This window comes from Strongylocentrotus purpuratus, unplaced genomic scaffold (assembly GCF_000002235.5).
Source record: "Strongylocentrotus purpuratus isolate Spur 01 unplaced genomic scaffold, Spur_5.0 spur5_scaffold_9, whole genome shotgun sequence".
NCBI lineage: Eukaryota > Metazoa > Echinodermata > Echinoidea > Camarodonta > Strongylocentrotidae > Strongylocentrotus > Strongylocentrotus purpuratus.
This window is the reverse complement of record NW_022145615.1, coordinates 29203343-29216117: the sequence shown is the minus strand read 5'-3', so window position 1 is coordinate 29216117 and position 12775 is coordinate 29203343. Positions and strand designations below refer to the sequence as shown.

The window sequence follows — 12775 nt, the reverse complement described above, 5'->3', positions numbered from 1 at the left end:
CAATAATAAAAACCTGAATTAAATCACATATAAAATTCCATTCAAAGAAAAGGAAAGTTAACAGGAATTAAATATTTCCTAAACATTGATCCGCATATGCCACCTATATTTATCAATAGAGGTTTTTATCATAGCGATATATATCGTGGAAATATTGTGAGAGAATGGAAAAGCGTGTGTGTTTTTTGTAATAGGGGTGAGAAGACATGAGCCTCTGAACGCTGGCGTACTGATGAGGGGGGGGGGCATATTTTTGTATGCGTTTGTTGGAAAATTAGAAATTCCCAAATTTACAGTCGGGCGATAAATATGCTTATTTAGACGCCTTCATGTCAGGGCCTCCCTCACTTTTTGAAAAAGTATGTTACAGAGAAAAAGAAAGAAAGAGAGAGAGAAACAATAAGTGACCTGCTATAATGTCACAAAATAATAAGGTATCAATATGCTCATTTGATCGTAGTTAAATATCTAAAAACCTCTGAGCATCCGGGGGCTCTGCCCCCTGGGCACATCAATGACCTTAATGGCCTTTGCTCATTACGCCAGCACTGCCCCTGGAAGGTGAGCCCCGGGAATGTTTGCCCCCCAAACTGCTTCCGGCGCGCCTGGTGGGAGAAATGGTTGAACCTAACAATGGAAGTTGTAAATAAATTTGCACCACTTAAATTAAACGTATGCGTAGGAATCCTTGTCTATGGGTTTCTGGTGACACCATTCCATACATAATTATACTCGTGATCACTTTCATGAGAAAGCTCTACAAACCAAAAGTGATTTAATGTGGAACAGATACAAACATTACAGAAATTTAGTCAATATGATGGTTAATCAACAAAAGAAGGATTATGTTGACTCTCTTCTTCAAGAGAATAAGGGTAATCCTGGTGCCCTATGGAAAACATTAAAGAGTTTAACAAATGCAAACGTTTCTGAAAAGATAACGTTACAAGTCTCGGGAAATTAATGAAATAGCTAATTCAGGAGAAGTAGCAAACATTTTCAGAAATTTTGTCAGTAGAACTGTGAAAGGTTTGCCCGACAATTTCGGAAGCATCAAGTGATGAAGTGATAACCACAAAATGCAGTACAGCCGAAGATAATCTGTCGGAACCGACAGAATTGTTTATTTTGCCAGTTATTGACAGCGAATTTATAAACAAAGAAATTAAGGGTTTTCCGGTAAATTAAGGCGCTACATGGAATGAAGGATTAAGTGTCACGTATACAATCTGTCACTGACAACTGGTGTAGTGCCTGCTGCATGGAAAATAGCAAGATACAACCCATCTTCAAATATGGAGATAAATTTCAAGTATGTAATTATAGACCGATATCCATTCTCCCCGTCTTATCCAAAATAATAGAAAAGGCAATCCATATGAATCTCCTTGAATGTCTGTCAGAAAAACGACTTGCTGTGTCGGTATTCTTGCTCGATCCTCGTGTACTATATCAATGCAGAAGTTTTAAGTCGGTGACATGTATAATGTCGGTCGGCCGACAAGTTTGTTTTTTTCCTTTAAATGAAATGTGACTTTTCATCCGCAGTGACGGCTTCAAGAGAGACTACAACTATAATACTTGTATTTTCTCGAGGTTTCACTTTCCTACAATATCAACTAAAGAAATCAGAGGTTTAAAATTTTCGGGGAAACTAAGTTCAAACAAGGATTAAGAGTCAAGAACGGGATAACGAATCGTCTTTTTTCTCTAATATTTTTATGAGACGCCAAAGCTTCCTCGCTTTGCGCGGGAGGGGGGGGGGACTTCATTCAGACAAGGATTAAGTCGAGAACGGTACAACGCATCGTCTTCTTTCTCCAATAGTTTAAGGAAACGTCAAAGCTTCCGCGCTTCGCGCGACAGGGGGGGGGGGATCGAGCTGTATTCAGACAATTAGGGTTAAGAGTCGCGAACGGTACAACGAATCGTCTACTTCCTATAATAATTCAATGAAACGTCTACGCTTTCGCCCTTCGCGCGGGAGGCCCTTCACCTACCCCTAGGGAGCGCGCTTGCTCACTACCCCCCCCCCCCTAAAATAAGATCCTAGCTTCGCGGGGGGGGGGGGTTAGGGGTGCTTACAAGGTGCATCACATGCGAAGAGGACGGTATGTAAGGGGTCTATTACCTTCTCTTCACATTACCTCTTTCTCCCTCCCCCTTTACACCATCTTTAATCGCGGGAAGGGTTGCTTGGTTCCGTGTTTCCATGCAGTAGCTCTATGCATGGTTAGAAATCTATACATTTTTGATCTCCTGTGATATGATATTTTTGATTTTTAATGAAGGAATAAAAAGACACCCATATGGTAGGCACTATGGGGGGTGCTTCTACGACTAACACCGTACATGTGTCATTGATTCCTTACTATGTTGTTGTCTTTATATAATTATCTTTAACATTGTTTTTATTAGTTATTTCAAAAATGAATATTACTAAGAGCACTTTTTTTTTTGGGGGGGGGGGGGGGTATACGGTACGGTTTGACGGGAGGTTTTTTCATAAACCGGGAGCCTTCTACATCGTTGGCGGGAGAGCGGGAGGATCGAAGGCGTGGTGGCGGGAGTCTCCCGCTACGAGCTTTTTGGGGCAGCGGGAGAATGAGCGTGGTGGCGTGAGACTCGATCCCTCCAAATGCGGGAGGGTTGGCAGCCCTGAATAAAACCAAGCTTTGTTTTGGAGTATGCAGTTTGGCATTCTTAATTGCTACATAGGCCATTGGCTGTTTCGTAAAACCTTACTGAGCATAGTTGGCAACTTTATTTGTCAATTAAAGTTTTAGAAACTCATATAGTTGAGTTCTGTTGCATAGCTGCGCTACACAAAATAGTTTTTTTGTGAGATAATGAAAAACCGAGTGTCAAATTTGAAAGAACATATACAATTTAAATACAAAATCATCTTTGTTTGATCAAAATCGGTTCAGAGACGACTGAAATATCCATAAATATAACGATTTCTAATACTTGTGTAGGCTACCACCACAAATATTCGATAACTTGAAAAAGACGTTGAAAAAAACCGAAATAGTGCCTTTTACGTCGTATTTCAGCTAATGCCGATGTTGGCTTTTTTGTGTTGGTTAGATATAATAACGCACAACCAGCCGGCCCATGTATTGTCATTTGGTCACCGTATTTTTTTGAAAGTGGAGCTGAATTGGTATGATCGTATTGACTAAATTTCCCACATTTTGGGGTCTAAAATTACCTTCCTTGCATTTTTAGGTCCTAAAAGGACACTAGAAATGTCATAGATAAGAATAAAAGCAATAACCATGCACTTTGAAGGCATTTGAAGGTCTGAAAACAGAACTCAACTATCCCTGTATGTCTTGAAAGATAGAAACACAACACTCCTAAGTAAAATGTTATAAAGGGTTTAACAAAGGGTTGATTTGAGAACTGCTCCTATCTTTACACATGGGGTCCAGGGGCTTGCCTTAGAGCCCCTGTCAGGTCAAAGGGGGAAAGCCCTACCAGGGGCCCGGAAGACGGTGCCCCCGGATGCTGTCGAGTGTTAGCAATTCAGAATGTTCAAGATAGCCGTCTTGAGCGAAAAAAAACTCTAATCTATGCCTTGAAATTTGCACTGCCCCTATTGGTTCATTTTTTTGGATATCATTTCCCTCCTCACACGCACACACACTCTCTCTCTCACACGCACACACACTCTCTCTCTCACACACGCACACACTCTCTCACACACACACACACACTCACGCATTCTCACATCAGGGCCTTTGTGGGGCACCTGATTGTGGGGTATTTCTGTGCGTTCCAGATATACCTTGTGGTCCCCTACTAGTGGGGTATGTACAACCTGGCGATAACAACCCGGCGGTGTGCTTACGATGTTACCATAAAAAAGTGTGCAAGTTTTAGCACACGCTCACAAAAAGTCATTTATGGGGTACCACTTCTAATGCCCCGCAGGGCATAGGACACCGAATATACAGTCATTTGAAAGACTTTACTCTGTGGGGTCCTGAAAAAATACCCAAAAAAGTAAAAATGCCTCACAAGGGGTATGTGAAGCGCACATAAAACCCCACAAGAATGCCGAGGTGAGAGCTCTCTCTCTCACACACACACTATCTCTCTCACACGCACACACAGTATCTCTCTCTCTCACACACACACTATCTCTCTCACACGCACACACACTCTCTCTCACATGCACACACACTCTCTCTCTCACACACACACACACACACACTCTCTCTCTCTCACATGCACACACACTCTCTCTCTCACACGCACACAAACACTCTCTCTCACTCACTCTGTCCCATGTGTATCCATTACTTTCACTTACACCACTTTATCTTTTTCATCAGCTTTCAATTTCTCTCCATATTTTGCTCCTTCACTCTTTCTTCGGTCTTACTACACTCTCCTGATCTCTATCTACCTTTATTTTCTTCCAGCATTTATGATTTTCTGTTTTCCCATACATTTTTGCTATCCACTCTTTCCATCTCCCTTTCTCCCTTGCTCTCTACCCCCCCCCCCCCCTCTCTCTCTCTCTCTCTCTCTTTCCCCTCCTTCCTCCCTCAACCCTCCCAATTTATTTTTTTTTAACTTCTAATTTTCCGTCTCAATCTCCACCTCTTTCATTGACTTGCAAATTTCCTTCTCACTCACAGTCACTACCCCTCCCTTCTATTCTAATAATTGTAAAAACAGAAACACAAAGATGTGTAGTGAATACCAAGAATACTATGCTTTATCATGCCATATACATGTATTACTCATATTTTTACAAGAATATGAAGACTAAATCTCAAATACTGGTACATGAATAAAAAAAAAATACTGAGTTTTACTTTCAAAAAGCAGAACAAAATGATGGCAAGAATTTCTGTAGGGGCTAGTTATGTAACGGCAGCCATAGAATCAAACCTAACCAAGAAGTGTCACTCAATAATACAATATAACATGAATATAAGATTAATATAGCAGGTCCCCCAAAAAATTATTAATCTTTCTTTGAGAAATACAAGCATAGATGTTGCATCTTTTTTTTCGACCACTGGAAGGGGGAAGTGCTGATGTTTTATCACAACTAGAATGTTATAATCATAGATACTGACATACCTCTAGAGGGATTTTTTCTTAAGACACTGTGGAGAGTTTCTTCAAATATTCAAGATCAATGAAAATAAGGCTGGTACGATCAAGAGGTATTCCTTACGTTAACAAATCAATTACTCCAATCTGAGATTAGACAAACTTATAATCCCATATATTGCCATTATCATTAAATTCAAAAATATTAACGCATTTGCCTAAATCCCTGATATTACAACTTGGAAGACAGCAAATAGAAGCAACGTAAATCATCACTTCCCAATACAGAAATCTTTGAAGATGACATCAAGCACCTCCTCAGTGGTCACATGACCCGTTATCTTCCCGAGCTGCCGCAGGGCGATCCTCAGCTCCTCCGCGGCCATGACAAGATCGTCCCGACTTTCAAAGGATTGCAGAGAGAGGGCGCACTCTGTGAGATGGTTGCGATGGCGCTCTTGGGTCAGGTACGGGTCCGAAGATGTAGGATTGCTGCACCTAAAAGGAAGGGGGGGGGGATATGACATAAATAAGAGGAGACAAGAAAACCGAGTGTGTTGCTCTACAGAAGCATGCTAGATATAAGGCACATGTTTATCAAAGTGATTTGATAAACAATTCATTGAAGCTAAAGAGATTAATGCTTTAAGGGCAAGAAATAATACTGTTGTCAAATGAAAAATAGATGTTTGTTTGCATTACCAGTATCAGGGGTGATAGTGAGCACTAAAAAAAAAATAGGTGTTTTGTTTTCCCCTAAACCAAGCCCCCCTTGAGTAAAAAAAAAGAAGAAAATGGCATCTAACGACATTCCCCCCTTTTGAGTAGGAAAATTGGGTAAAAAATAGGGCAAAATAGGGAAGAATAGAAAAAATAAGGGGGAAATCAGGAAGAAAAGAAAAAATCAGGAAACCGATTTAAATCAGGTTTTTATCAGGCCTGCTGTATAAAGAATGTCAAAGAAACAAATGAAGACACGTTTGGGGATAAGGTGAAAATAATATTAGTGAATTCCAGAAAAAAAAGAACAATTTTTTTTCTTTCAACAGACATTTTGAAACCACAAAGCTACCCTTATCTATTCACTTCAGCTGGGATCAACACTAAACTGGCACCTTGGACTCATGGGCACTAAGTATCTACGCCCCGGCCCCCCCCCCCACTCCGAGAACGGACAGACCTCATGCGTGTTGCCAAAATGTCCTTTTCGTAACAAAAGAAAAAGGTCGACCCGTATTGACTTTACACACCGGACTTTTGCTGAAAAGGGGGGTGCTGAAAAAGGCTTGTATACAAAAGAAAAAGGTCGAGCCATACTGACTTTACACACCGGACTTTTGCTGAAAAGGGGGGGGTCGGTTGGAACACGCATATGCGTACCCTAAATAACACTGAGTGGGGGGGGTCGGGATCTACGCCCGGACCCTGAAAATATTGAAATTTTTATATTAGTCTCACGCATACAGATGGAAAAAATTAAATCGAAACACTCTTCCCCCAAAACTAGTGTAAAGCCCTGACTAAAGGATGGAATTTTCACATCCAGAGCATTTAAATTCTTACATCTTCTTTAATTTTTCTTGTAGCAAGTCAAGGAATCCATCCATCCCTTCCTCTGTTTTACAGGACACAGGCAGGACACTCTGCCTTTCCCTCTCTCCGTTGCCCCGTCGCATCAAGACATCAGGCATGACGGAAAGCAGCATGGTCTTAGACTCTCCATCCACCAGATCCATTTTATTGACCATCACAATCACGTCCCTTTGATCCCCATCATTGTCATTGCTTACAGGACTGTTCTCATTGCTTACAGGGCTGTTCTCATTGTTTACGGGAGTGTTCTCATCACATAGTCTAGGAGTTCTGTTCTCCCAGAGTTTGGATTGTGTCACATAGGAATCAATCTGCTCTAGGAAGGCCTTGGGGGATGGTTGAGGATCGAGTGTTGTTGCATCCAGCATGTAGATGACAAGGTCAGCGAGGTTTGTTCTGTGTAGCAAGGGTCAGTGAGAAGAATCAAATTATCATAATGCACCTAAATGATTTCATAATCTAGCTGAATGAAAAGAGATGTTAAATTATCACTTTACTGGAACTAAAATTATTTATTAAAAAAAGAACAACCCAAGTAATCACTGATGCTGACATATCACTGAAAATAATAAAGTTTAAATAATTAAATAATCCAACCAAATGTCAAGATGGTTTATTTGTTATAAATTATGCTCTGTATTGTGGAAATGAAATATAATACAGTACTGCAAAACCCCCCCCAAAAAAAAAAAATAAAAAATAAAAATAAAATAAATAAATAAATAAATAAATAAAAAAATAATAATAAAAAATAAATAAAAATTTAAAAAAATAAATAAATAAATTTAAAAAAATTTAAAAAAATTAAAATTATAAACAGCACTTTTTGTGGCAAGGCAATTTTCCCAATCACTCATATCTAATGGGTTTGAAATGTTTAGTCACCTTTGTTTTTGATAGATTAGTGATACATAACATCATCTGAGCAGCAGCGAACCAATATGATTGGCCTATTTGGGACTCTCCGTACATGGACTGCTGGTGTGAACAGCTGTCAACAATAAAAGATACCTGGACTGGCTATTGGTCGCAATTACACAATATATACCCAGCAAAAATTGAATCAATTAAATTTTAATATTCTTTGGCATGAAACTCTGGTGACTCTTGACCTCTTGCAAAATTGGGGAAAAATTATATGCACACAAAATGTTTGGTTCTACAGCACCTCACAAGTGAAAAATGAATTAAGAAGACATTGTAGTAAACAGGGCCTTGTTTCACAAAACCAGCAAAAGTACAAAGTCACCAACATCCCATTGAAACACAAATTCACTGCATGCATTTCAACGGGTTGTCAGCGAACTTATACTTACGACTGTTTCATGAAACGCTGTGTACCTCTCTCTGGCCCTACGCACTCCTTCCCTCTCTATCTCATCTAAGCTCTCCCGTATCCCAGCAGTGTCACTGAGGATGACAGGGTATCCGCCAATGTTGAGAGACGATTCCACCACATCCCTGGTCGTTCCAGCGATGGGTGAGACGATGGCTGCAGGGCGTTGACCTGCTCAAAGGTCACATTGGAGCAGAGGGTCAAATCAAGATACCGATCACTTCAAAGCCAATTTCCTTATACATGTATTAGCTTTCATATGGCATCACAGGGCTCAACATTACCAAGCGCCTGACGCAAATGGGCACCCAATATGTAAGTCCCGACCCCCAAAGTTCAACTTTTTATCATAGGCCTCATGCACACAGACTCTAAAAAGGTAATCCGGACCCTCTTCCCACAATCTTGGTGTGGAACCAGCTCTGAATATGCTCTCCGGAACCAAAACAAGACAAAGTTTTTGTCTAAGACTAACACACTTAATGATTTTACTAAGTAAGTTAAAATAAAAGTACTCTGAATTTCCAGAAATACAGAAACAAATTTTGATGTTTTTGACATTTTAGTTTAAAAAAACACTGAAAAGCAATTATGTAATGCAAGTTTCACTTACAAAGTGCATTGAGTAGTGTACTCTTCCCAACATTGGGTTGGCCAGCTATGGTGACGTGGACACCACTCCTTAACCTTTCACCTTTCCTGCTGTCTTGTAGATGTCGTCTAACTTCGGTCAAAAGTTGCTCAACCTCCTGCCTGGCTATGGTGACAAAGAATGGAGTTTGAATGAGACATACAAATCCACAAAATTGAAATTTTAGCTAATAATGATTATTATTACATATCATTATCATTATTTATCATTACAGTTATTATCATTATTACCATCATCATCAACTTTATTATTACTGTTATTCCTATTATTATTAGAAGAAGAGTTGCACAGGAATATATTGCACTTTTTATGCATTTTATGTCAATGTGTTTAGAAGAATAGAGGAATCTAAGATTAAGATTACCGGTAGTTTGACATCTGAAAAAGGAGGAATCATTTCTCAAAAAATAATTGGCAAACTATATTACAGGCCAGTGTTAGACTCAAGTATGGAGTTCGGTCAAGTGTTAGGAATTCTTTAGGTGTATCATACTGAATGTGGAGCAATTGTTGATGGAACATATTTAAAGGCAATACAAAGTTTTGGTATTAGGTCATGAATTGGGTTCAAGTGAACATATTAGAAGCATATGCGATCCTACAATATTCAGTAATCGTTGTAGTGGTTGAAATCGAATATAAAGTTATGAAATTGTAAATAATAAATTCTTTATGTTGTATAGCTCCCTCTCAACAATGTTTTTTGACTAAAATCGACAGATTAGCCATTCCTGTTTGGAAATTATATATCACAGCTACATATTCTGAGAATTTCATGGTCGCAGCTACCATTGTACAGTCATAGGCGCTATTTGAAATTTATCAAAATTTACCGGGAGCACCAGTAAATTTTTTAATTCAAATTTTCTCGAAAGCAGAAGTATTTTAGAGGCTAAATTTTCTAGTGCTTATAACACATCCACAGGGGCATCCAAATATATCAAAATTGTAAAGATCACTGCCACTCAATGTTCAAATTTCTCAAAACTTTGTATGACCTTTAAGATTAAGATATTTAAGATTAACATAAAAACGTGATCATCTTACCCTCTTCTAAGACACCTTCCTCTATGTTTTCATCCTCACTAAAGTCAATAAATGCCTCAACGTGTGCTACCGTCTGTAAGAATTTCAAAAGGAAACAGTTTGCAGGTGCCTTGAGCATCCCAGGAGATGAATATATGCATGATATCAATATTACTATCATCAATAAATGAAATGGAATTTGACATAAAACAACTCTCCTCTTTTAATCTTACGAGGAAGACAGAAATCACCTGGAATGGTCTTTTCGTTCTAGAGGACCTGCTATCCATAATATATTTCTAGTAGTGGCTCAAGGAAGAACATAAGGCACTTTGGAGAAAAACAGAAATTAATGAAATTGTGTAAATGACAAACAGAAGAGTTTTCCATAAATACATCACAATCCACTGACAAAATTGTCAATTTGAGGTTCCAATAGCTTTCATTATCTCATATTTCAAACATTCCTAACTCTCTTATTATTTCAAACTTTTCCCTTCTGTTTCTTTTAAAGCCTGTCTGCACTAGTTTGGCCGGGAGGGATTATACCTCCCTGCTTGGTCACTGACAGGTGGTTATCTCATCAAATCAGCTCTCAATTAACATAAGAAAACGGGGATCATGGGGGATCAACGAGTACCGCTTAGGCTATATAGATGCACAAGTAGCTACAAGTAGTGCGGTCCCACTTTACTTTGTCTGCTTTCTTACAAATGAACAAAGAATGGATTGCCCTTTAAACTGCTCTGCATACATACCCTGATCAGCCTGCCTCTCCACCCTTCATACAGTTTACTCAGGACTCCAGACATCTGACGTACAGCTTGTTGTCTCTGGGCTTCAGTCTCTGCCTGTATAAGGTCACCAAGACCTTCTACTTCTGTAAGGTCAAGCTTGCCATTATAGAATGCTCTGTAGTTTGAAGAAGAAGAAAACAATTCTAGATAGGCCTATACACTTGTAGTATTTCAACATTGTGATATTTATTAAACAAAACAAAAAATACAAAATTCAAGAATACTCTTTCAACAAAATTTGGAATGGACTTTAAAAGATTATTATTATTATTATTATTATTATTATTATTATTAAAGCATAATAAAAAATAAAATTGAAAAAATAAAAATCTGAAAGCATGATAAATTGTAAAAAATGGTGCATCTTGCTATGGACTATTTGGACTGTGGATTGGTTATTGTGATTCTAACCAGAAAAAAACTAACACCACCCAGGCTTTAGGTGTTCTTCTTGTCTGTGCCACTTTTTGTCATTGTACTTATAGATAGATAGAAAGTACAGAAAAAGAACAAAGGTCGGTCCAAGACAATGCAGCAAATGAAATTTGATTTCCTCAAATCATTCAAAGGCAAGAGTATCTGTTAAATGCATGTGTATTGCCACAACAAAAACTATCATGCACAATGATTTTTGATGTCCGTTTTACCTCTTTGAGAACTCGCCAGGTTCCGCCAGATGAAATCCATCAAGCTTTCCTAGTGCCCCATAGAGGGCAGCAATTACTGCTGGTCCCCCATGGACTTGAAGCTCACACACATCTTCTCCTGTAAAACTCTTTGGACCTGAACACAGTAGAAGAAAATATACATGGGGGTAAATTATTAGACTTCAACAGAGCCCTCAGTTTAATCACTTTATTCAATGTGAATTTTGACCAGCACCTTCAAAGGCAAACCATACAAAGGAGTCACAAAAGAGAATTGTATAATAAGTTAATATAAGATCCATGTTCCAGGGAATAATTTTCCTGGTATCGCATCGCAATTTGCTATGCATTTTTGCATGACTGCTATACAAAATAGCTTTTGTGTAGCAGTTTTCTTCCATAGAAATGTACAGAATTTCATTTGAAATATTTATCCATCGGCTGAAATTGCTAATCAAAAAATTTGAGGAAAATTATTCCCTGATGTTCACTTTAGAACTACTCATATTCCAGGAGTACCAAAGCATATATTGATTTGCAATCAAGAAACAAACTTTGGGGAAGGGGGGCTTGAAACAAAACAAAAAAAATTGGGAGAAGGGGAGCTTGGGTTGGGCTTGGATCTTCTTGCATTCATTTATTTTAGTAGAAGTACAAAAGGATGAGGTGGCTAATTATCTAAGCAGACATAAATACAAGTAAGAATAAGATCCTGAATGAAGAAAGTTATTCATTAACGAAATAACGTACCAGTAAACCACAGAATCAGCCCATGGTCGATTAATTCATTTGTTGTGGGATCATAAATTGGTGACAAAACTGCTTGTCTGGTTCCAATTGCCCTCTTGCTTGGAATCATTTTATCAAAGACCACCTTCGCTTGAGGGCCTGAAACTCTCACAACTGCAACTCCACATTTTCCATGTCCACTTGCCAAAGCAAAAATTGTTCTTTGATTTTCAGCTGATGGAGAGGATGAAGAATAACACTTGTATTTGTTATCTTTAAATTGAATGTTATCAGCTCTGATATTTCTTAGTTTGTGGGGAATTCGATGTCCCGGTGAAGAAGAATTCCGCTTGAAAAGACAACTATGTTGACATGGTTGAGAAGAAGATCGGCTGCTCCTGCAAAATCTAGCGACTGATGCAGCGACAGCGGGTACCTCGAGATAACGCAGCCGACTAGCTGGGCAGAGAATGCCAGCAGCGATCCGTTCGATTCCATGCGGCATTTTAATCGTCAGTATGTAGCACTTTCTGGTGATGATAACAAGCTCTGCGGACCTTGAATATTAATGAAATAATAAGAACAGAATTTCGGTTAAGATCTACAATACTATTATTTAAAACTCATTAGAAATAATTTGTTATTACAATAAATTGATGGACATTAAACTTACCAATTACTTCCACGGCCGGACGTCAGACTACATTCCCACAGAGCTTCAATTTCGCAGATCACACACTTACTAGACTATGCACGTATAAATTGTAGTAACATGTCGATATTTTCTGTACTGTTGTTGATTGAGATTTTACTTGGATATATTGAGGGAGGGGAGATGGTATCCCTGGATATGTAGTGTTTACAGTTTATGTTTGTCTACAATTTTGGAAACGGTTTGAACAAGTACTGGAGAAGTGAA

The 12775-nt window shown here is 38.7% G+C and overlaps 1 protein-coding gene across 1 annotated transcript; it reads right to left on the bottom strand.

Moving 5' to 3' along the window:
* Window positions 1-4705: 4705 nt before the first annotated feature.
* LOC576179 (tRNA modification GTPase GTPBP3, mitochondrial) lies at window positions 4706-12674 on the bottom strand. The gene is made up of 9 exons (XM_011681183.2): window positions 12530-12674; window positions 11878-12413; window positions 11128-11263; window positions 10442-10595; window positions 9705-9777; window positions 8619-8762; window positions 8011-8176; window positions 6640-7065; window positions 4706-5574 (listed from the first exon to the last, which is right to left on the bottom strand). Exons 2-9 carry the CDS (start codon window positions 12359-12361, stop codon window positions 5349-5351), a joined length of 1809 nt encoding a protein of 602 aa, XP_011679485.2. The 5' UTR covers window positions 12362-12413; window positions 12530-12674; the 3' UTR covers window positions 4706-5348.
* Window positions 12675-12775: the final 101 nt, after the last annotated feature.